This window comes from Eleginops maclovinus, chromosome 5 (genome assembly GCF_036324505.1).
Source record: "Eleginops maclovinus isolate JMC-PN-2008 ecotype Puerto Natales chromosome 5, JC_Emac_rtc_rv5, whole genome shotgun sequence".
Classification (NCBI taxonomy): domain Eukaryota; kingdom Metazoa; phylum Chordata; class Actinopteri; order Perciformes; family Eleginopidae; genus Eleginops; species Eleginops maclovinus.
The window spans coordinates 27,313,374-27,339,787 of NC_086353.1; the positions used below are offsets into that span (position 1 = coordinate 27,313,374).

A 26,414-nucleotide genomic window follows, 5' to 3' on the forward strand; every position below is an offset into this window, starting at 1 on the left:
TTTTGTTGTTATCAGACAACACTTCAGGATCAGTTTTTCCCGCCAGTCACATAACAGCAGATGTTTAGGGCGATGACGTAGAGGGATAGACGGATTGCTCTCATCCATAGAGAGGCAGTGAAAGTTGGGAGAGTCATTTGTCCTCCATGATCATTGACCTCTGAGGATCTGTGTGTCTGATGTGCTGCTATCCCTGCAGCCTCCTGCCCGGTGCTGTGCAGTGGGAACGGACAGTACTCCCGCGGCCGCTGCCAGTGCTACAGCGGCTGGAAAGGAACTGAGTGCGATGTGCCGGTCAACCAATGCATCGACATCCACTGTGGGGGACACGGCATCTGCATCATGGGAGCCTGCATCTGCAACACTGGCTATAAGGGTGATAACTGTGAGGAAGGTAAGAATAAAGAACAGGTATTGTGAGATGTTAACACCCCTTTTAACTACTCTGCATCATTTTACATGCTGGTACTCCCAACTTCATACCTGGCAATCCAATTGTGTGTTGGCTTTTATAAAATAATGACAAAAAGATTGATGAAGCCAGCACAGTTATGTAGGAGCATACATTGAAGAAAGCTATTGCAGATCAGAGAGGAATCCACCTGATGGACAGTAAAGTGTGAAATAGATTCCATGGTAAAACTGACACTAAGGTGAGATGGTGTGTGTGAGAAAGAACAATGATATGATCCAGTAAAAACATCCAGACAACTGCTAAATAAAAACCTGTCTGATGATTCTTCAAACCAGCACCGACCTGTGAGGAAGGTACGAATAAAGAACAGATATCGTGTTAACGCAGTTGTTAACACCCTCTTACACTCGTTTGACTCGTTAGTGCATGATCAAATATTAAGTTCAATATTTTATTTAGCAAACATTTGTTTCTAAGCTTTAGAAAAACAAACATCCATGTAATTTCAGATCATCAATGTTATGATCTTTCTCTGCACATGCACGTCCTGTCCATTTCCTGTCCACAGGTCCATGTCCTGTCCACAGGTCTATGTCCTGTCCACAGGTCCATGTACTGCCACAGGTCCATGTACTGCCACAGGTCCATGTTATGTACTGCAGGTTGAAGTCGTTTTATAAAGTTTACACGCTCATAATCCCACTAACCTGCATGGACCTATCTGCTGCATAGGCTGTACAGCTAGTTTATTTAGACAGCAGTACCACTAAATGTTAAATAAATGTACTCTAATCCCTCTCTCTCTCTCACACACACACACACACACACACACATACAGTATACACACACATAGTCACTGTCAAACTGCTGACAGGTTGTTGGTTAAAATGGACTACACAACAATCATTTATAATGAATTGTTCAATACCAATCGGCTATTTGCTTGTTGGAAACACACACACAAACACACACACACACACACACACACACGTACATCATTGAGAAGTTGACACTCATCTTCATAAGGGTACACACACATTCAAGTGTGTACAAAGGTATGCAAATTATGTGTATACGTACACACACGCACATGCAAATAGATATCACAGGGGACAGTAACCAGATTAGTTTGCGATTAGTTCAATCCTAGATGAGAGCGTATAAACAGTATACACAGACAATGTGTGTGTGTGTGTGTGTGTGTGTGTGTGTGTGTGTGTGTGTGTGTGTGTGTGTGTGTGTGTGTGTGTGTATTTGTGGGTTAATCCCATTGACAGCTGCTGAATCTGCAAATTATTTCAAAGATGTCATGTAGGATTTCTATGAAAAATATCACAGTTAACTGTAAGCAGATGACAAACAGAGTAGATGGTACTGAACCATCAGGGAGGTACTCTCATGCATGTGTTTTTTTCTCTTTATTCAGTAAAATAACAGCCATCATCATCAATCAAATAAAACTGTCAGCCCGTCTATTCATTTCCTGTGAGCTGGTCCTCAACTGGAGACTGGTCCTCTCCTGCTGTCCTTTATCATGGAGCACAGTCAAAGCCAAGGCAAACAGTGAAACAGAATCATGTCGTTGAAAGAATATTAATCACTAGTGTCCTGGCACTGGTTTGATGGTCGTTCTAGGAGTTCATTCACCAGCCACTCCTTTACTTCAGCTCTTCTCATGCAGTCAGCCAGGATCAGTGGAGAGCTGAGCAGTTTAACAGCAAACCCTGATCCCAGAGCAGCGGGTGGGTCTGATGCAGTGTTGATCTCAAAAATATTGCATCATAGTGACCACAAAAAAACTATTTATATTGTATTTTTAAAAACGTTTTAGCTCCATTTCTCAAAACTTAGTTTAAACAATGATGATGCTTATGGTTCCAAAACTTTAACCACCCTGAAATAAATATATCTTTGTGGCCTCGACATTCATCTTGGACTGCAGTCAGAGTCTAAGCTTGTTCGCTGCCCTCCAGTGGATACAAGTGGTAAATGTTATTGTACTTTATACTGTATAACCCCCCTCTTCATCTCTCTGTCTGCAGTGGACTGCATTGACCCCAGCTGTACGGCTCACGGTGTGTGTATTCACGGGGAGTGTCACTGTCAGCCGGGCTGGGGGGGGGCCAGCTGTGAGATAGCTAAGGCCATGTGTCCTGATCAGTGCTCAGGCCACGGCACACACAACGCAGAGACCAGCACCTGCACCTGCGACCAGAACTGGACCGGGCCCGACTGCTCTCTAGGTGTGTGACACGTTCAATGTCTGTCAGTGTGAAGAAGCTCTTCCCGTGTGTCTCATTTCCTACAACATCTGGGTAGATGCATCAATAGATACTTTATTCATCCCAAATCGGGAAATACTTTTATCCCAGCAGCAGTGTTATCAAGCATTACACAAGTTACAAATATTTAAAAGATACAATAAGATCAATTGTAATACAGATGTAAAATGTACATTAGCCACACGTATATATGATAGAAATAAAAATTGCCATCAGCAACAAATAAATAAATTCACAATAGAAAAAGATATTTATCACATTATCTTATTAAACACAGTATGACGAAACTATTGAATAAATTGATTACTCAATACAACAATATGCAATCTCACTAAGCCACAGAAATATACTTTAGAATATCTATAACAATAATACACTTTTTCAAAGCATCTTTTCGAGCAGGATCCCACCAAGCTTCAAATCGTTGATAAGGTGCTTAACAGAATAATTGAGAGTATAAGGAAGAGCATGATCAGCACTAAATAAATCAAAAAGCAGTTACAGAGCAGAGCATTATTAAGATAACTGCGGTCATTATGCGAGCCCCCAGGAACAGCCATAAAGATGGACTACATGGCTGGTGAAACAACTGAAGACAATTTGTGAAAAACATAATTCTAAGGAGTCATCTAAAGACTTAAAGTGTTCTAGCTGGGCCAGGGAAACCTTGCTTAAGGACATCAAACTTCCACTTGTGAGTAGGTGCAAGGTCGGAGACAGCGCCAGGGGCTGAAACACATTAAGGCCAGTTATATCCTTAACATCTCCACATCCCTCTGTAACAATAATAAAGCTATTGTGATTCTGATTCTGAAACTAACCTGCAGCCACTCAAGCCAAAATAGAAGTATTAAGAGTCTCAAGATGACTTCCAGTGTGTTCCCCCCTGCAGCTGTGCTCGCTGCTTCTCTTCACAGTGGGAGAGTCAGAGCACAACACTGTGGCTGAACAAGTAGCACAGAAGCATTTTGAAGGTCTTTGGAGATGAGTTAGATCAGACGGCTCTTTTTGAAGTGCAGCATACACAAGAAGCTAACAGAGGATGACTTTAAAACCATAACTACAAAAATATCCGATGAGGGATTGAAGGGCAGGGGGTCAGGTGGCTGCAGGGCTAATGAGGCCAGGACAGACTGTCTAAAGATGCTGGAAACACGGGAGGAGGAAGCAGCTGATCGGCTGGAAGACCAATGAGAGTGATTCAGAGGAGGGGTGTAGATGGGCAAAGGCAGCACCCAAACACAAAGCAAAAAGTAGAACCAGCGTAAGAGTAACAAGGTTACATGAAAGAAGTAATAAGCTTACTGTTACATTTTTAAAACAAAGAGAGTATTAGTAGGATATCAGTGTTAGAATACATTTAAATAGCGATGGATATATAATAGGTAGACGTACTGAATGAATTTTCTTTATGGTTTATATTTAGGTTACTTTAATTCCTTTTTATTTTAGATACATGTATTTTCTATTGCAGTAGATGGACACCTGATTTATTAAACAGAAATGCAGTCTATGCTTTAGATTCCTTGGTCATGGTTAAAGGACACCAACGTTCACCATCAGTAGGGAATAGATAACAAAGAGTAAACACGCATCCATACGGAACTCCTCCCAGAAGGGGTTCCTTTTGGAATAGTCACAGTACTTGTGACATTAAAATATGTTGCATATGTTTTCTGTCTTGGCTCCTCTGATATGAGTTGGTGCTTGTCGGCAAACCTTTGCATTAGTTGTATTGGTTCTTTGAACCAATGGCCAGTGTTATCTTTGTCTCTGATTGTGGGGCTGCAGAAGGGAAGGGAGGTCATGTGGGGGGGGGGGGGAGAAGCTGAGAGAGACCAAGAAAGCATTGGAGCTGAAAAAGAGGAGAGATAGAGGAAGCTGGAGGAGGACTGCAGACCAGTAGCATATGGCTCGATATAAAAACAAAGACAAGGAGAGCAGTTTGTGTGTGTGAGTGTGTTCTCACTTCAATCTGTGTTGCCGTTGGCTGGGTATTGTCTTGTTAAAACCAATAAACACACATCCACTTCATCCTATCCAGTTTGTGCTACTGCCGCACTATAAAACACATATGCACATAAATAAAAATAAATTACACACACGTATGTTCCGTTTGTTCTGGCCTGTTCTTTATCTTGTTATCTGTCTTAAACATGCAAACACACTCACACACTCAGATTGGTAGGGATGCATATTTAATACGCATTTATATAGTTGTGTTTATAATGCTTTTATAGAGGTGTTCCTAAGACCAATCGATGCAGAAGCTGCGCTGCAGGCTCCGTCGAACCCGTTTGTATGTGCATCAAGGTTTTTCTTTCTTTCTCCTACAGAGGTGTGTCAAGTGGACTGTGGCAGCCATGGCGTCTGTTATGGCGGTGTGTGTCGATGCGAGGAGGGCTGGACAGGAAGTGTGTGTGACCAGAAAGCCTGCCACCCAATGTGCAGCAAGAACGGAGTGTGTAAGGAGGGCAAGTGTGAGTGTGACCAAGGATGGACAGGGGAGCACTGCAATATTGGTGAGCAGATCATTCACACACACACACACACACACACACACACACACACACACACACACACACACACACACACACACACACACACACACACACACACACACACACACACACAGTTTATACCTCCACATGCTAGCATTTAACTTGTCACTGGTTTCTGGATGTGTGTTTTCCTTTGGGTAGCCAGATTGCACTGTAAAGACAATAAAGTTGAACTATCATCAAACATTCCTCATCATGACTGACTGTACTTCATTCAGTTTCCAGTAAGAAACATCCCAGAGGTGCGGTAATGATTTATTTTTGTTAGCAGACCCAAGAGTAAGCTTCACCGTGGCTCCCTTGACTAAAAGCAGTGGGATTTTTTGGGGGGGATTTCTCAAAATTGCAGGAAATATGATGTGTGGCAAACACTGGTTTGTGAAGCTTGCATGTGTTGTGTAGCAGGATCATCTCAAAACCACTCGGCAGAGGTAAAAAGCTAACGTTAGGCTAAACAAACCACATTAACGTCACATGGATGAGCATCACCACCCCTGAAGGTAGCTGAATGTTTAGCATGATGAGGTTTAGTCGTTTTTTCTTTCATTTTGTCACATGTATGCAACCTCGGTTATTATAGAAACTTCAGACATTAAAAAGTGGGGTATTCACTGACCTACACACCTTCGAGAAACCTCAGAACAGAGAGTTTGTGAGTAGATACACTAACTCTTCTTCAGTGATAGGACTTTCTGAACCCATGACAGATAAATGTCGCTGCTAATGAGCTGGCTATCCGAGTTTGTATTGATTATCAACATCTAAAACTAAAGCAACGTGGGTTAAAGTGAGATCCAGGTTGTGATCATAATCACTCCTTAAAAGCTTGAAACAAGTGAAAACAAGGATATTCCTCTGTCTGTAGTTATGAGTGCCTATGAATGTTGCTTCAGAATTTACATTAATACAACCTTACAATAAAAGGTTAGTCTCAAATTCACTATCCTCACAACTCTTCAGCCAAGTATGAGATATTTTGATCTGCCTAATGTAGTGACTGCTGTAGCAGCTGCCGAGCTGGTCCTGTACCATCACAGCTGGTCCTGTACCCTCAGAGCTGCTCCTGTACCCTCAGTGCTGCTCCTGTACCCTCAGAGCTGCTTCTTTACCCTCAGAGCTGGTCCTTTACCCTCAGAGCTGCTTCTGTACCCTCAGAGCTGCTCCTGTACCCTCAGAGCTGCTCCTGTACCCTCAGAGCTGGTCCTTTACCCTCAGAGCTGCTTCTGTACCCTAACAGCTGCTCCTGTACCCTCAGAGCTGCTTCTGTACCCTCAGTGCTGCTCCTGTACCCTCAGAGCTGGTCCTTTACCCTCAGAGCTGGTCCTTTACCCTCAGAGCTGCTTCTGTACCCTCAGAGCTGCTCCTGTACCCTCAGAGCTGCTCCTGTACCCTCAGAGCTGGTCCTTTACCCTCAGAGCTGCTTCTGTACCCTCAGAGCTGCTCCTGTACCCTCAGAGCTGCTCCTGTACCCTCAGAGCTGGTCCTTTACCCTCAGAGCTGGTCCTTTACCCTCAGAGCTGGTCCTTTACCCTCAGAGCTGCTTCTGTACCCTCAGTGCTGCTCCTGTACCCTCAGTGCTGCTCCTGTACCCTCAGAGCTGGTCCTTTACCCTCAGAGCTGCTTCTGTACCCTCAGAGCTGCTCCTGTACCCTCAGTGCTGCTCCTGTACCCTCAGAGCTGGTCCTTTACCCTCAGAGCTGGTCCTTTACCCTCAGAGCTGCTTCTGTACCCTCAGTGCTGCTCCTGTACCCTCAGAGCTGCTCCTGTACCCTCAGAGCTGGTCCTTTACCCTCAGAGCTGCTCCTGTACCCTCAGAGCTGGTCCTTTACCCTCAGAGCTGCTTCTGTATCCTCAGAGCTGCTCCTGTACCCTCAGAGCTGCTCCTGTACCCTCAGAACTGGTCCTTTACCCTCAGAGCTGCTTCTGTACCCTCAGAGCTGCTCCTGTACCCTCAGAGCTGCTCCTTTACCCTCAAAACTGGTCCTTTACCCTCAGAGCATTCTCACTAAGACACCTGCCGGCTGCTACTTGAAACAAAGTTTATTTATTTGAAAGCACTGCTTTAAATTCAAAACAACGAGCTGAAAGATGCCAAAATGCTCCATGGAGCGAGAAGAGCAGCTTGATCAGCTGATCAATGGCTGTTTGAGTGACACTTTTCGCAAGTGGAACAAATGTGGGTTTATCCGCTTTGAGGACTCAATAAATGAGTCATGAGAAGAAGATTGTTTATAAAGGTGGCAGCAGGAACCACCAGAGATGTGCTGAGGGTGCGTTTTAGCAACAGTACTGTAAAAAGGATTTTAATTTGAAGAGAGTAACCATGACAACTTAAAACCCCCCCTTCCTGTTGTGATGTAACAGTCAAACATGGAAACATGATAGTGGGGCCAGGCAGACCACCAAACCAGCTAAAGTATTGCTGGGAAAGAGCTGCAAATTGGCTTTGGTTATTGTCACTTAGACACACACACACACACACACACACACACACACACACACACACACACACACACACACACACACACACACACACACACACACACACACACACACACACACACACACTGAGAGCATAACAAATGTGAGATTAGGGGAAATCCACTCTGATGCTCGTCCAACAGCTCCATGTTGGACAGACTCCTGGTCTCTGAGTCTGTCACATCTACACCTCGTTATGGAAACCTAACTCTAGAATTATTTCCACATTCATTAATTGGCTGTTTTTATATTTCAGCAGGCGCTTTCAGGCTACATAATTCTAGTAGTTATGAGGGCTCTCCGAGGAATAAATCAGAACCTCTGTGTCTGTCTTTATTTCCCTCTTTGCGGTTAACATTCTCTCTCTGCTCTTCCATCACTCTTCTCGTGGTCCGATGTTCACCGGTGGTGTGAGTTTTTTACTCTACTCCTGCCTATTTTTCTGGACTAAACACTCTCTTTCTATCTATCTGTTCTTCTTTTTGCCTCCTCCCTTAAAGCTCACAACCCGGACATTAGAGTAAAAGGTACTGTGCTTTTTTCTATTCTCCTCCTCCTCCTCCTCCTCCTCATGCGCTTCCTTTATCATCCCTTCTTCCGTCGCGTTCCTCTCTCTGTGCTGTGGAGCTGTGGCTGCTTCAGGGGTTCTTTTTACACTTATTTATTCTGATTTCTTTTTTGGGAAATACCAAGTCTGTTGTTTATTTTCCTTTCATTCTCTATTTCATTTTGCCAGATAACATGCATTACTGTCGCTTTGAACATTTCATGATTTGAATATTGACTTAGCCAAATGCTCTATGGCTTTTGATGTTTCAGATAAAAAAAACATTGGTCTGGAAAATACATATTAGTTTTACTTGTTTATTTTTGTACGTTGGCTCCTCACAAGAAGCTTCACTTTTTGAAATTATGGGATGCCTTGTAAGGGGGTTTATCCTTCTAAACTGAATCAACACAGTTTTTGTCATCAACCTGAATGCTTCGTTCTGCCTGCTAAACCTTTTAAAATCCTAACCGTATCAGCAGTATCTTAATCTCAAAAATGAGAAATATAGGCTGACCTCCACTGTTGTAGCTTTTATTACTTTAAAATGGATAACTTAGACATTGATGACTTATATTTTAATGATTCTGTACAGATATAACTGGCACTGCGATTACATTCAAATCTAATCATATAACAGGGCAGCATTCCACTTTCGAGTATGTTGATAGATGAAAACAGGGGAAATTAAACATTAATCAGGACCAATACCAAAGATGAACTCTTGAAAAGAAAAAAAAGTCTTCCATAGACATCTTAAACTCGTATTGTTTACTTATTCCCTTGCAGATTTTGTGGGTTTAACTTTGTAGTATTTCACATTCTTAGAGGTTTGGAATAGTCAACACACAATCTTACTTTTAAAGACAAGCTGAGGACAAGCAGACAAATATAATATTGAAGGTTTATGATGCAGAGCGGGAAATCCTGGCTGTGCTTCAGGCTTAGTTCTCCTGTAAGCTGCACACAGGCGTACTCCTACATGTGTGTGAATGGATTTTAAACCATAATCTGACTCAAACAGTCAGCTTTTGTACTAAAGATGTCAGTCATATGTGTTTTTGTATCGGGACATTTGTCTAATTGAAAGTATTTACACAATTGCAAAAAAATTATTGGGAAATAAAAATGATGTTTTCTTCTTTTTACCTCATGTTCTGGATAGATTCCCAGCTATATAAGTTGGTCAAGGTTTTGGACTAGATTCCAAAAAGATGACTTCACAATTGACCTTCCTTATTGCATCCTGCTCATAAATGCTCTGCATTTTAATAGCATGACTGAGGTAAATGCTGCTAATTTGCAGAGGACTTGCTTGTCAACTGTTCAGGATAAGATATGATACTATAAAAATACTGTTTCACCTGACACATCATTTATATTTAATGATTCCAAAGTAGGTTCAATTTCTAGTGGTTCAAATGTCCATGTATGCACAAGTCAAACAACCATGCTGGAAAAAAAGCAAACAAAATGCTTGGTCCTACTCTTCCTATAGTGCAACTAAATAGCACCGTTGCTCTTTAATGCTAGTTCCTTCCTACTCTCTAAAACTCCTCGCTTCCTTCAGTTATCTTCAATTCACCCCCTAGTTGTCATTAGAGGAACTGCATCATAGAACACTAGCAGCGGTGTTTGCTGCTTGATTTTTACCTCCGCATTCTACTTATTTGGAAAAAAAATAAATGCAATAGGTTTAACTGGGAACTACATTTTACTTTTCTCCAACTTCTTTTTGACAGCAACTGTACTTTCTTTCCAGCCAGATGATTATGTGAATGGTGCAAGGTCACAAGCTGTATTAATTGTGATTTCATTTTTGAAGCTGTACCTTAATCTGTTGTGTGATTTAAACGTGAATGGAGACAGGTGTAAATGGAGTGATAATGTTTACTGTGTGAAGGTTCTGTTGCTGTGTCTCTGAATGTGTGTGTGTCCCAAACCCCCTATCCCTGCTCTTTTTTCCTCTCCTATTCCTTTGGCTGCCATTTTCATCTGTCCATCACAGAGAGTATATTTGGCATTGCTGCTTTTGTTTCGATTTACTTTTTTCCCTAATTTTCCTCCCTCTCTCCCTCGTGCCCTCTCCTATTCTCAGGATATAAAGGTAAATCATGCCAAAGATTCAATAAAGGCCTTACTGTCCCAAAGTACACCCACCTCACACTCTGCTTTGTCAACTCAAACTTCCTTTGATTCTGATTTATTCCATTTCATTTAATTTCTTCCTGTATTTCTGTATTTAAATGCTCAGTGTTTTGTATTATTTTCTTGTTATTTCTGCAGTTTTGTTTTTCTGTCACATCATTTTGTCCCCTGTGACTTATTCTAAAACACAAAGCACACACCGATGAAGACTCACGCAAGCACATAATCACAAAAACGGAAATACTTGCACGCACACACACAAGCAGACACAAAGCTGAGGTGTGACTCCTGTTGTCTTGCATCCAGCCTGTTATAAATGTGTGTGTGGAGTTAGCCAGCTGCTGTTCCTCTCTCTTTCTCCACTTTCCTGTCTGGATCTATTTTTTCATCTTTTCCACCTCCCCTCCATCTTTACCTCCATGCCTTGTCCTGTCTCTCCAGCTAGGCTTTGCTTGGTCCTGACACTCACTGTTTTTGAATCAGATTGCCAGCCTCACCGTCCTTTATGTGATGGAGGAAGAGGCATAAAGTATAGCGTCTCGGAGGCATGCAGTCCAGAGCTCCCTGTCCTGCCTATACTTTGTGCGCTCTGTACCTGTTTATCTGTCTACCTGTTGTGTTTTCACATGGATTCTAACCTGTGATCTGTTTTGTATTTTTTGGGATAAATTAAAATGAACTCATATTTCTGAAGCAGAAAGGGCTTCCCTTTTAACCCTCCTGTCGTGGTCAGGTCAATTTCCTACTTCTCATCCACAGTAGGTTATTGAACATATACAATACTGATCAGCTCTTTCATTGAACTTTGAGTGGGTCAGTTTAGTATGGTGTTCCCAGTCAAAATTAGCTCTGAGGGGAAAGGAATGGCTAACCCTAGATTATGTTCATCCATCAGAAAGTGTACACACACACACACACACACACACACACACACACACACACACACACACACACACACACACACACACACACACACACACACACACACACAACAATCATGTTCCTTTTGGAATACGTCTTCAGTGTGTATTCTTTGTACATTCACTGCAGCTATTCATGTAAACCAGTATTAAGACATTGTTAAAAGCTTAAAAGTGAGTTAAATTAAATGTGATGATTAATGGTTTCGTAAGTGGATAAGTAACGAGCACGACAGGGGGGGTAAAAGAAGCTGGGATCATTGTCAGTGGTTGTTAAATTGTCCTTAGATAATGGTTGGACTTCGCTTTGACAGACAATCTTTAAAAAAATATACATTTTTCAGAAGGTTCTGCTTTCAACTTTTTTGTTGTGTCTTCTTTGTTTGAATACCCTGTTTTTCATCCCCATATTATGCAACAATAACACTTTCTTTGTTTACAGAGGAAAACAATATTTTTGAATTGATTTCTGATTGAAGCAGGACACAGTAGCCACTTTGGCTGTAGGCGCTCTTAGCGGTTCATGTGAAACTACAACGTCAGTGCTTTTCACCGAGGGCTGACTGTCTGTCTGTCTGTCAGTCTGCGTCGCACATGTGGGTTAATGTGTTGATCTGTCTTATTTGTCTATCAATCTGTCTTTCAATCTGTCAATCCATCTGTTGGAGAAGGTTCTATCACACAGGGCCAAACACCTTTAGACAAATCAGGGTTGAACCAATATGGGTGCTGAAGGTGTATTTGGACTGGAGCTACACATGCTATCTGTTTGGATAAGAATAAGTACTTATGCCAAAAGACAAGGATTGAGTCTTATGACGTGAGAAGGCTTCAGAAACAGCATTCAGACCTTTACATGGGGCATTAAATCTCTTATTATAATGTACACTGAGGTTGTTCAGGTGACTGAAGATTGCATTGTTCATCAACAGCTGAAATAAGCCTGTTTATTTCCAAATAACTCTAATCTTAACACACACTCACACACCACTTTCAAATTCCATTGTGCTGTTTAATTAGCACAGACATTCTTGATTCTTGAAGAAAGCGGCGTAGAAACTCCCAGTCCCACAAATCACAGACAGCTGCAGAAAACAATTGGACATGATGGTTATATTGATGGTAATGAAATGAAGCTGTTACAGCTCTCCGAAGGGTTAGACACGTCCAATAGAAGTTAGACATTTGCACAAAAAGGAAGACTGGCTGTTTTTGAAGCCTGACATGCTAAGCAGATGTCTCTCAACTCAACATGTGTTCAGACAGAAAGCAAAGCAAATTTGGCCTTGCATCATTTGCAAGAATTGACTGCTGAACAGCTTGTGTTGATTTGCCACAAACAGCCACTGTACCAACTCCCCAGATGTTAGCTGTGGAATGGCCAACAGCGGACACACCGACCGTGTCTGAGGCAGTGTGTGTGTTCCACTCAATTATTTGGTTAAGTCTCTGCTTTTCCATATTTTCTGCAAGTTTATGAGATATGTAACACTCCAGGAGTTGTGTGAATTCGTACAAAAATAACAAATTGTATGTAATTATTCAATTTTTCCATTGACTTTGCAATTGCAGCAACTGTAAATGTTCTGTCACAATATTAGACACAGTTGTTTGTGACACGTATAGAACAGCTTTAGTTGTTGTCAGTGAGATATCAGTGAGAGGCAACGTGACGGCTAACGTCTCATACGTGATTCAGCCATATTTTTGCAAAAGGACTTTTGAAACACTGGCGTTGCACAGACGGGAAGCTGACACAACTCTGTAGAAAAATGTAGACACATTAACCCTACTTAAGATATTAAAAAGTGTACCTTTTGGGGGAAATATATGAATCTAGCCACCCTAGTTTTTTTTTTAACATTATAGCCAAAGCCAATTTGTGCAGGTGTAGGGTTTAGATAGATTTCTGCGCTACACTTTTGTTTGTATTTTGTCAGATGTGTGGTTGGAGAAATACTTCTAGAAAAAAGGAAGAGCCCTGCCCCCTCGCACCATTCTTTATGGTCCTGCGATGGTCTCAATGCTGTTTCAGAGGCTTATGCAAGCTCAGACGGTGATTCATTTCTGCAGGGAAAATGCTCAAATAAAGACTTTGTTAATGCTCCTCTTTCAGTGCAACACCGTCAGCACCTACTTCTAATATTGGTTGAAGCCTAGTTAATCCCTGATGGCCAGCAGTAACCCCCTCACCCCTACTGCTCTTACTTCTCTAACTGTGTGTTTGTCCCCCGCCCGCCCGCTCAGAGGGGTGTCCCGGTCTCTGCAACAACAACGGACGCTGCACCCTGGAGGCCAGCGGCTGGCACTGCATCTGCCAATCTGGGTGGAGAGGGGCCGGGTGTCACGTAGCCATGGAAACACTCTGTGCAGATGGCAAGGACAACGAAGGAGGTATGTTTGTGTGATTGATGGTCGGGCATGGGGGGAACACAAAGAAAACAAATAACTGGACGTAGCAGGAACTTCCTTTACTACCTCGTCCATCCTAATTCAGTGGGGTGTTTGAAACAAGTGATTTGTTATGGTCTGCAGTATGTAGCACATTAGCATATGTAAAGTCTGATAGATGTGACTAAGCAAAAGAGTACTTATTTGGGATAAATAAGCAACGGTACATCTTATTAAATCCTTCTACACTTACAGTTCAAATACACACAAACACACACAGGACTTATAGGCCCCAAATACACACACCAGTGTACCAGTCGCTCGCCGCCCCCTTCAAAGTAGCTCGCCAAATAGTTTACATTTAAACCATAGACTGTATATATAAGATTTAAACACACATTTTCATAATATGCCAATTTCATTTGTCACCTGTACATAAAGTACCGCTCATCTTCTATCTGAAGATATGTTGCTACGATATTTGTTTTCACAAAATATGACACAGAGCGCTGTTATCAACCGGTATTGCTAACAAGTGCTAACCCGAGGTAATTGCTAAATCTGTAAACAAGGCGCGTCCATCTTTTCCGACTTTCCGACCTCGAATGTGACGTCACTCCCAGTTCCGACCTCCGACCTCCGATGTAAACGCGGCAAACACCGAACGCGGCATTAGCTTGACCATGGCCGCTGAATGCAACAAGAGGCGGAAAACATACTCTTTTCACGAGAATTGGGAAATAGACTTTTGTTTCACAAGTGTAAAGGACAAGTGTGTTTGTTTGATCTGTGGAGTAAGCGTGGCGGTCGGTAAAAAAAGCAATGTGGAGCGCCATTTCACCACAGTCCACAACACCTTCTCACGGAACTTTCCCGCTGGTAGCAATCTACGAAAAGAAAAGATAAAGGACCTGAAAATACAGCTACAACGACAGCAGTCTGTTTTTACCAGACCAGCACAGAAGGCTACTGCTTGTACGGAGGCTTCGTTTAAAGTGGCGCACATCCTGACAAAACGCAAAAAGGCCTTCACTGATGGCAGTGTTGTAAAGGAGGCCATGACCGCGGTGGCTGAAACGTTATTCAAAGACCATAAATGTAAGACAGAAATATTGTCTGCTTTTGCTGATGTACAACTTGGTGCAAATACAATGGCAAGGAGAGTGTCTGCACTGGCTGTGGATGCAGGAAGACAGTTGGAAACTGACATTAACAGGTGTAAATGGTTTTCTATTCAGCTGGATGAATCTGTTGACGCGAGCGATACAGCCCAGCTGGCTGTTTTCATCCGCATGGTTTTTGATGATTTCACTGCGCATGAAGAGTTTTTGACTTTACTTTCATTGAAAACTACAACAAGGGGAGTCGATATTTACAATGCTGTGAAGAACTACTTCACGGAACAGAAGATCCCTATTGAAAAGCTGGTGTCAATAACCACTGACAGAGCACCAGCGATGACAGGTCGTCACTCTGGATTTATTGCCCGATGCAAAGCAGACCCGGAGTTTCCGCCATTTCTGGCCTACCATTGCATAATTCACCAACAGGCTTTATGCGCGAAGGTCATGGGATTTGAACATGTCATGGAGCCGGTTGTCAAGATTATCAACTCCATCAGAGCAAAGGCTAAGCAACACAGGACCTTCAAGCAATTCCTGGAGGAATGCACTGTGGCCTATGGAGATCTCCTGCTCCACACTGACATCAGATGGCTCAGTAAGGGTAAAGTACTGCAACGTTTCTTTTCCTTGCTGGGTGAAATCAAGATTTTCTTGGAAGAGAGGGGGGAGGACACCACCTTGTTATCTGATGCAGTGTGGGTCCTTGATCTTGCGTTTTTGACAGATGTAACTGAGAAAATGAATAACTTGAACGTACAGTTGCAAGGTAAAGAGAAAGACGTCTGCAACATGATCAGTGCTGTTAACGCGTTCAGCGCAAAACTGGCCTTTTTCATCCAGCAGTTGAAGGCCAAAAGATTCCAGCATTTCCCCTCTGTCACAAAGGTTTTGGAAACCCATGCAGGGGTAGCTGATGCTTTGAACACAGAGAAGTACTGTGACCTCTTGATCAAGCTTGGTCAGGAGTTTGCAGACAGGTTCAGAGACTTTGAGAGACATGAGCCCTGTGTGACATTAATTGCCAACCCATTCATGAATGTGGACATTAGTCAGATTTCTGGGCAGATGGCAGACCTTTTCTGTATCGATCCTGTGGAAATGGAAATGGAACTTTTAAACCTCCAAAACGACATACAGCTGAAATCTCAACAGCATGCTGAACATTTCTGGAGCTTGGTTGAGCCAGAAAACTATAAGAATCTGTGTCAAGCAGCTCTGAAGACAGCTGCTTTGTTTGGGTCTACATACCTCTGTGAATCTTCTTTTTCTGACATGAATGTCATCAAATCTAAGTTCAGAACAAGACTGACAGATGAACATTTGAAAGACTCCATAAGAGTGAACCTAAGTGGGTATATTCTAGCATACAGCTGTCTTGTTGGCACCATGCAGTGCCAGGTATCTCACTAACTAAAGGTGCTTGACTGAATATGTAGGCTAGTGAATAAATGACTGAAAGTGTGATGTGGACAAAGTTAAGAAGTTATAATTGTTCAACATCAATAGTAGCCTATGTGATTTCAAAGGTGTGAGTTATGTTTGACAAGTGTCAGTGTTTTGTAAATGTTATGCAAAAAATGTGAGTTTAATGTGTTTTATAGTTTGAACAGATAAAGAAATGCATATGCTGATGAGTTCAATTTGGGCTAGGTTTCACACAAAGTGTGAGCGTTAGAGGTCAGTGTTTTGTAAATGTTATGCAAAAAATGTGAGTTTATCAGTGATAGCTGAAAAGAAAGAAATGCATAGACATGCATACTGATACACATTTAGTTACATTTCTGAATTTTGAGTGTGAGTATTGGCTGCCAATATTTTGAAAATGTTCATGCAAAAAACATGCTGTTGAAAAGAGAAAGAAATGTTTTGACTGCATACTTTGAGTTTAATTTGAGTATTAATGTTCTTACACAAATAGTGAGTGTTGGATGTATGTTCCGTATATGCTTGTGCCAAACAAAACCTTATTCAGGGATTTAGATACATGTGAATAAATGTTACACATGATATAAAACACAAGTAGCTCTCTGTAATTTTTTTTCTTTAGAGGTAGCTCTCAGAGGGGAAAAGGTTGGAGACCCCTGATCTAGAGAATCAGAACAGCTCTTACCATGGCTGACACTGAGGTTCTTCCAGGTCATTCCACTCCGTTAGGAACCTTCCTCAGATAAACTGAGAATTCCACCGCAACCCATGTTTTTCCCAAGCCACACCCGCTACAGCCTGCCCCAAAAAAAATCCAATAATCCGATTTATTAAACTAAACAACGAGTTTTGCTCCCCCTTAACAATCCACTGCAAACAGAGCTTTACTGATGAATATCTAAAAGAATTGAAGATGATGGGCTGGCTCCTCTGCTGCCTCCTGCTGAGAGCTGCACACTGCTGGAAGCGTAACTGCAGAGGGTATTAACGTGCTGTACAAACACACTGTACATGCACACTGCTGCTCCCTAAGCAGAATGCACGACGTGAGTGTGAACCTTGATGTGGCAGTGGGAAGGCTGCTGAACACCAATCAGGAGCGGCTCTTTCATGTGTAGTAAACGAGCTGCAGTGTTCAAAAGGCACAGATAATGCTTTAAATAGAAGCTGTAGGAAAAGGAAAGCTCTGAAGCAGCACAGTTTCAAACAAGAACCAAAAAATAATGCTCTGCTCGTATATTATGGAGGGAAACCTGTGAATGGAAAACATGCCATGGAAATAGTCAAAGTAAAACCTGTTTATTGACAGCTCCAAACACCAGCTACCCGCAGTTTCGCCATATAAAGATACAGTGGGAAACCATAGAGCTGAGACAGACAGACAGCTCCAAGATAGGAAGCTGTGTGTGTCTGTGTGTGGGTGTGTGTGTGTGTGTGTGTGTGTGCGCGTGTGTGTGATGGCGGTCCCTGGTGTCTGTTCACCAGATGTACAATTGGCTTTTATAAACTAACACACACACAAGTGGCAGCCCATATTTCATTACCTTCCATACCTCCTTCTATCCTTCCATCTCTCCATATGTCTCCTCCCCTCCCCCCTTGCCCTTCGCTCATCCCTCCCTTCCTAATCTCTCTTTTCCCATCATCCTGTCCCTGCTACTCATCATTGCAGCCCTCATTCCTTCGTCCCTCCCCTCCCTAAATCTCTCTTTATGTTTCCTGGCAGTGCCTGATAAACACATACTGCTTCACATTTCAATTCTACTGCATCTCCCGTGTTGTTCTTCATTCATCCGTTGCTTCTTTTTCCACTCATCAGAGTCTGAAACTGTGTGAGTTTTTTTTTTCTCTTTGAGTCTACAATTCTGTGCTCCTATCCCAAGTCTTATATGTACTTGTTTCTCTTCCTTCCCGCTCTGTCTCTCGTTCATCTATTCACTGCACCCCACAGCCTTATCTGTGTTTAATTTATCTCATTTAGACAAACACTATATCACTTGGTGTCCATTCTCTCACAATACTGTGTGCGGCCAACCTCTCCATCTATCAGCCTCCATCTTTATCTCTTTTCATCCCTTCATCATCCTCATTAATGCTTGCTTCCTCTTTCCTTGCCATGAGCTTACACTGTTAATTATTCTTAATTCCTTCATCATCATTCATTCCTAATCCCCACCTTTACTCCTCATCCTGTTATCATCCGTCATCCATCTCCAACTTTTTCATCATCCATTCGACATCCTACCATACTTTTCACTTTCATTTAATCTCGAAATCCCACCTTCTCAGGTTTCTGGAAGAAACAACAGTGTGTGTGTGTGTGTGTGTGTGTGTGTGTGTGTGTGTGTGTGTGTGTGTGTGTGTGTGTGTGTGTGTGTGTGTGTGTGTGTGTGTGTGTGTGTGTGTGTGTGTGTGTGTGTGTGTGTGTGTTTGGCCCTTAAAGCTTTTATTCTTTTTTGTATCACTGCTGCTATTGTTGAAACGCTATATATTTTATTGAGCGGGTTTGGGGAATTTGGACCGCATGCTTTGTTGCCGCCTGAACGGCCTGTTCTTAATCCATGTAAAGCACTTTGGGACTTTGTTTTGACAAGTACTGTATGTGTGTGTGTGTTTCAGATGGCTTGGCTGACTGTATGGATCCAGACTGCTGCCTGCAGCCCTCCTGCCAGAACCAGTTATACTGCAGAGGGTCTCCTGACCCGGGGGAGGTGCTGAGCCAGTTTCCATCCTCATTGATTCCTCAGCAGGTAAGGAGCTCCATTCAGAAAAAAAAAGTGAGCGTAAGATCGTGCCCCTTGAACTCAAATGCACGACTCAAGACAAGGTTTCAAAAATCTAAAAATCAACAAAAGAAATCTCCATCTATGAAGGGCAAAATGTAGCAAAAGCAAACTGCTAAATCATAGAACTAAATAAAGTTGACTTTGGGAAAATATTGCGAAGGTTCTTGGGCTCTTTCAACTTCACATGAAACAAGACGAACTGGCACAGGACAAAGGGAGACAAGGACTATTTATACAAGAGACAAGGGAAAAACAGACTTATCTAGGGAGGGGCTGACAATCGCCCAATTCCAAACCACACCCTACCCACTCCCACTCCCTCTGTAGTCACACTCGCAGCTCTCTTCTCTCAGGTGGGGGGTGTAAATAAAGCGGCAAGCTCTGGAACCAACTCCCCTCTCTCCAGCAGAAACAGGAAATGCCATAACTTCTCGTAAAACAACGGTTTCAAATCAGCATCTCTTGGACAAAAAATAATAACTGAAGTAAAACTCCAAAAATCTTTAATGGTTTTTCTTTATTTGCAAACCTCTTTTGGTTTAAAATATCATGTTCAAAAGCTGCTTGGTTTACGAAACAGTCCCCGTAAATATACAAAACTTGATAATTAAATTCACATGTTGACTGTTTTCTGCACTAGACAGGGGTACTGCATATATTCCTGAGTAAAACAAAAAAAACTAGGTAACATCTGTGTGACAATGAGATATGACTTAACATAAACCTAACCTTAACATAGACTATACACTAAACATGAAACATATACCATAAACCTGATAAATAACTTAACATGAAATGGAAAAATGAACAAACATGACATGAACAAAATGTTAATCATTTCCTTCTACCGACACACAGCAGTTTTCAGAGTAGCAACTGTTTCCAGTGAGGCTTTAAAGGAGGCAGCGTTTCATTCTTTTATTTTCCTCAGGCTGCCCGCTCTTTTTACCAGCGCATCCACTTCCTGCTGGGTGCTGAATCCACTCACGTCATCACTGGAGACTCTCCGTTCAATAAAAGGTAATCATGTCTTCTTTAAAACAGGATGCATTACTTCACAAACACTGCTTTTCATCAGTGGCATCATTCATAATGTGTGTCTTATTTGTATGTATTGAATGTTTGACTCTGCCTGCAGGCCATTTGTGCCGTCAGATGTTCCATTCATGAAATATGATTGGAGAGAAGGAGGTGTGCAGTGTGCTGCATAGAGCTTGAAAGTAGAGCTACTGACAGCAAAGCAGCACGACTGCAGTTCTGTTCAGCCCTTTCTTGTCTCACTTTTTATGCTTTCCTGAATGTTTCATAAGAGCAGAGGGCCAAAACCCTGCAGTAAAAATGTCCTGTATTTCCATAATGGAACAGGCCTTCCACCCTGTAGTAAAAATGTTTTATTAGACCTCAAAACTGTTTATTGCCAAATAGGTTTTCACCTATTATAAAATAAACTATAAAATACATTCTTAAAAACTATTTCTGAAAAAATGTTTCCTTCAAACATAAATACACATTAATGGAAATAAAAAAAGAATATCCAAACTCACTGCAAACAAATTATGCAAATATGTGAATTTAAAATTGACAGTTTTAAAGGTGGTGAATAATAATCAAATGCAAGGGTAGGTTTTCCTGATGGAGCACAGTCTCTAGAGGGAAGTGGATCAAATAGCTTGTGTAGGGGGTGGGGGCACAGGGTCCTGGAGGCGTGCAGGTCATGGAGGGACGCAGACTGCAGCCGATCACCCTCTCTGCAGAGCGAATGGTACGCTGCAGCCTGCCCCTGTCCTTACAGTAGCTACAGCGTACCAGATGGTGATCGAGAAGGTGAGGAAGGAGGTGAGGATAATGGAGGAGGTGAGGATGGACTTGATGATGGCAGTCTAAAAGTTCAGTTCAGGTTAAAACTTCTTCAGCTGCTGCGGAAAGAACATCCTCTGATGGGCTTTTCGAAGAGGAAGCTGAGGTTCTGCTGAGGGGCTGCATGGTTCTAGGAAGTCCACAACCATCTCCAATTCTTTTAGAGCATTGAACTCTAAGCTGTTTTGACTGCACCAGGTCACCAGATGGTCCATCTCCCACCTACAGGCAGACTCATCCCCACCAGAGATGAGTCTGATGAGGGAGGTGTTGTCTGATCTTCAGGAGCTTGGGGGACTGGGGGAGCTGTTGGTGTCAGAGGGAATCAAATAAGTCTTAAGGGGAACCCATGCTGATGGTTTGGGGGTTAGAGACGTGTTTTCCCAGCCTCACGTGCTGCCTCCTGTCAGACGGGAAGTCTGTCCTCAGGCAGGCTCAGCTGAGAGAGCTTGTGCTGTGGTAAGGCTGGGATGATGGTGTTAGAAGCAGAGCTGTAGTCCACAAACAGGATCCTGCTGGAGGTTCCTGCTGGGTTCAGGTCCTGGAGAATGAAGAGAGAAATACAAAAATAAAACATCTTGATCTGCTCTGGGGAGAGTGTATCTCATCTTACATGTCCTAACCATCAGACTTTAAACGTGTCTGATGGACTTTCCATGTTTTTACTACTCTGGCTTATTTGTAATTACATATGAAATTTGCGGGATCATTTGGAGCCAAAGATGTGGACATATAGGGGATGGAAAAAGTATTTTGAGTGTGTTTGGGTTTTGAAATTGGATATTTGGGGATTCAAAATGTGATTATTATCATCGCAACCTTGAATTAGACTCTGACTTAATGAATCAGGCTCTCTCAGTATTGGTTTTACTTGTATGGCTGGACAGAGAAATAGGCCAGGTTCTGGTCAGTTTTATGTGAGTTTTATACAGTAAGGGAGGTCTATTATATTTATTTCCTAACAAGAGCTTATCAGCACAATATATTTTTTTAATGTATTCCTAATTATTGTTGGACTAGATCTCTCCACACAGAAATCATTTCATTGTGTTTTGAGAACATTTGACTCAAAAGGCTAGAAAACCACCAATACACTCAGCTTGCCTTTGTATTGTAGTCTTATTTTAGTTTTTTTTTGTTTGGTGTTTTCAGTTGACTGTGTGACCTGTTCAGATATTACATTTTGCACTGCAACATTCAGGACTGATGTCGCCATGATTGAACTGTTAGATTCCTTAATGGAGGCGGTTAAATGCGAAAGTGAATGAACGGTGAGCTGTGTTGAATAGATCTTTAAGTTACCTTACCGTCATGCACATCCTCTACTTGGATGTGTACCCTATAGCAGGTGGTCTTGAATGAGAACAAAATGTCAACAACACAGACACAGAGATGTTCAACTTGACCCATCACCAGGCTTCGGGAGTAAGGGATATGTAATAAGAGTAATCAGAATACTAAGAAAGGGAACTATGACATTATTGTCACACTATACCCCCTCCCCTCCCCCCACAGTGATGTTACAGAGTCGCAGTGATGCTGATGAAGGCTGTGGTGTCTCTCTGTGTCCTTTCCAAACCAAATTTCTTCCCCTAGAAAGATTTCCAGCGGGGGTGATTTCTATCCATGATGGCTCAATTTCCTACATTAATTGCAGTCAGATATAAAATACATTTCATTGTGTACGATGTGACCCTCTCTCCCTGTGTGTCTGCAGCCTGGTGTCAATAATCCGCGGCCAGGTGTTGACAGCTGATGGGACACCTCTGATTGGAGTCAACGTCACGTTTGTCCACTATGCTGAACATGGATACACTGTGACACGCACAGACGGCATGTATGTATTCATTTATTATCATAAAGTATATGTATATAGCCTTCTGTTTTATAGTCACCTTGCACCCTTCTCCACAAATGTTTCACTTGACACTTTTATTTTAAAAAATTGATTTGCCTTCTCAATTGACATAGTTCATTTGAGAAATGAAATAGACTGATGATGTAGAAATGTCAGATTATGTGTAGAATAATTAGTAACATTTTACAGCATAAAAGCCACTTTATTTATTTAACGCCCGGTTTATTTGCTGGTCAGTTTGTGTCTGTTTTCAGTGTTCCAAGGGTGAAGTAAAGCCGCTGCCTGAATAAGGGATTGTGATTCCTTTAAGTGTAAAAACTATACGAATATTTAAAGCTAACAATGAAAGCCCTTTCTCAAAGCTAAACATTGAAATGCTCTGACTGCTGGAATCAGTACACCTTGCTCGTCACAGTGTACAATGTTACAAAAAAAAAACGTAACCATGAATCCCCGAAGAAAACAGAGAGAACAAGGCCGTGCTTATAAGACAACACAATCCTTGTATCCGCTTTAGTCATATCCTGTAGGCAAACAGGCAGAAGTAAAACTAGAAGATGTACACACCACTGACATGCGCAGTGATGACATCATGAAAATAATAACATTATAATAGCGTGTGCGTGGACTGTGACGATGAACTACACACTCAAAGGGAATGATTCCTCCGCTTCAGCTGAGGTTTCTATCCATTACGGTTAATATGTAAATGTTTCTCTGTGTGTTGTGGATGTGCCTCAGGTTTGATCTCCTGGCAAACGGCGGAGCTTCCCTCACGTTGAGTTTTGAGCGCGCTCCATTCATCACACAGTACAGAACAGTGTGGGTGCCATGGAACGTCTTCTATGTGATGGACACGCTGGTGATGAAGAAGGTGAGGGGATGTCACCATGGCCTCATGCACTAATGGCTGCAGATATTAACGTTCCAGTTACAGGAACCCACGCTGACACAGATGTTACAGGACATTTACATGTTCTGGAAAGTTCCTCATACAGCTTAACACTTGATTTTAACTCGTGAAATCCCTAAGTGACACATACTGAACATCACAGTGGGTCAGATCATGAGATTTTGTGTTGCCATAGTCACATGTCCAAGATGTCTGTATGCCAGGCCAACACATGTGACTGAACTAGCTAACTTTCAAAAGCTTGTTTTTTGTTACTAAAGGTAAGATTCAAGCCATTTAAGAATTCAAATGCTTGCATAACAAGTCCTTTATTACATTTAACCTGTTGTAAAAACATTTGTTTATGAAATTGATCTGAAACAAAAAGGATAAAAATGAACTATAAAAGGTCTTACATGTCACAATAAGAAATATGATGTTGATCTGCTCAGTTAAATCTAACTGATTCAAGCATATTCAGTTAATATATTTTAAAGAGTTAAATTCAAAGAATATTAAAACAAATTTAAACAAAAAATCCTCTTAATTTATTTAATTATAAAAAATATATAAAGAGAATAACTTTACCATTACCGCCCAATGTGACATATATGTAACTTTTTAGAGATCTGACACTAGAGGATATAATAGTTTATTTAGTCTTTTCTATGTTTCCCTCCATGTAATCCCTTAATAGAAATGGGTCCCTTTTCTTATTTTAACAGCATTTATAAGCTTGTCACGTTGACCCTTGCTGATTTTCTCTGAATAAACTCACTGAATATTTAATGACAGAACTATTTCATTAACATGATGACTCCCAGATATTGCTAAAGGAAATTCTAACATTTACACTATCTTACTGACCCACTTGCTGACTATTGGGCTCATTTTCCACAGTGAATAAATGAATGTCTCAGCAGTTATTCTTGTTTGCTATTCGATGATTATAGCTAAAAGCTCATTTCCATCTGCATTCACTGTGCAGGTACACACATATACAATCAACAAGCACTAAAGACATGTCTTACACTGACATTAAAACTGATCAAAATACAGACGGATCAAACATACTAAGTCTAGCACATCTATCATGACTCGCATCTCCAATGATAGTAAAATGAGTGTTGGCAGGACAGCAGTGTGATGGGGGTTAACACGTTTTGTGTGTTTGTGTGTGTGTGTGTGTGTGTGTGTGTGTGTGTGTGTGTGTGTGTGTGTGTGTGTGTGTGTGTGTGTGTGTGTGTATCAGGAAGAGAATGACATCCCCAGCTGTGACCTGAGTGGCTTCATCCGACCCAGCCCCGTCATCGTGTCCTCTCCTCTGTCCACCTTTCACAGATGTTCATCTGAGGATGGCCCCATCATACCTGAAACTCAGGTAAGACCTGCATCACTGGCCATAGACCCAACACCTTCATTTATACGTTTATAAAAACAAGATCGCTGCCAGAACGATCAATGAAAATGTTGTCATGGAAATAGGGTACTCAGAAATCAGCATACATCAATTTCATAAGACTCTGCCTGCCACCGTCATAACTCTGATCTGAACATACACACACACACACACACACACACACACACACACATACATACATTTTCTGATTCTGTATGATATGTTCATATGAATAGAAATCATATGCACCTTATACCTACAGAACTAGTATTAAATAGCTTTTCTTGTCGTAATTATCTCAGTTAGTCACTGACTGTTAGAAAAGCATTGTAGATAGTTATTTCAGTATCACTTCAGTGATGTCATTCTGCCAAAACGTGAACAAACATAGGCTAAAAAAACAGGGCTTCAGTTGTAGCCCACACTGACGCCATGTCAACCATAATATGCGTGTGAATATCCTGGAAAGAATTCTGGGAACTCTAGTTGTGAGTGGAATAAGACCAGGGATGATGATAGGAGGGTTTGCCTCTTTCTCATAAAACAAGAAGAAGATAGAAATGTAGAAACATGCAAATTGTCATCTTATTAGCTATGCTTTCTGCCCTCCCGCTTCTACTCATTTAGTTTGTTTATCGGATTCATAAATTGTCTGTATTAATACTGTAATAGTAAAATAAATTAAAATAAATAAAAAAATGATGAGCCACCGTCTCATACTTTAAAAAGATAAAAACTTCAACTAACATTACTGTCTATGCTCCAAAAGGAAATGACTTTTGAAAAGATAAGAAAGATGACCAACAATAAATAAACACAGTACCTAAATATTTGATAAACGTTAAACAGTGTGGTATTATATAAAGACAAAATGTATCTCAAGAATGTTTACATTAAGAATATAATGTGTTTAGAATAAACCTTTTAGACTCTCATGATCATTTATTATTATAAGTGTTGCCGATGAGAGTGAATGATAAAAATGAAATGTTTAACTGGAGGAGGAGAACGCTGTTCACACACACACACACACACACACACACACACACACACACACACACACACACACACACACACAGGCTCTAATTCCTATAACTCTCAAAGCACATGTGTGTGGTTCTTTATATTCTCAGCGCATTAACCAGTGTGCAGGGGATGTGGAACAGATGACAGAACTCAGTGTGTTTTTATATTTTTACAACCCTGAACCAGCGCTCCATTATTATTTTTATTCGACAAGCATGTGTGTGTGTGCCTGAATATCTGAGATGAATGGAAAAGTTTGTGTTCAGACGAAAGCTCTGTGAATATGTGTGTGTGTTAGTGCA

The 26,414-nt window shown here is 41.6% G+C and overlaps 1 protein-coding gene across 3 annotated transcripts in view; it reads left to right on the plus strand.

Annotated features, from left to right (window-relative positions):
- The window catches only part of LOC134864628 (teneurin-3), a 294,448-nt gene that overhangs the window by 221,210 nt on the left and 46,824 nt on the right, over window positions 1-26,414 (plus strand). For 2 of the 3 annotated variants that reach the window (XM_063883760.1, XM_063883761.1), the window contains exons 17-25: window positions 200-394; window positions 2,458-2,658; window positions 5,034-5,219; window positions 13,602-13,748; window positions 18,914-19,044; window positions 20,012-20,100; window positions 22,655-22,774; window positions 23,537-23,669; window positions 24,940-25,068. In XM_063883760.1, the coding sequence (XP_063739830.1) occupies window positions 200-394; window positions 2,458-2,658; window positions 5,034-5,219; window positions 13,602-13,748; window positions 18,914-19,044; window positions 20,012-20,100; window positions 22,655-22,774; window positions 23,537-23,669; window positions 24,940-25,068 (1,331 nt within the window). Of the gene's footprint in view, window positions 1-199; window positions 395-2,457; window positions 2,659-5,033; window positions 5,220-8,239; window positions 8,267-13,601; window positions 13,749-18,913; window positions 19,045-20,011; window positions 20,101-22,654; window positions 22,775-23,536; window positions 23,670-24,939; window positions 25,069-26,414 lie in introns of all 3 variants that reach the window. The other variant, XM_063883759.1, reaches the window with a different exon arrangement.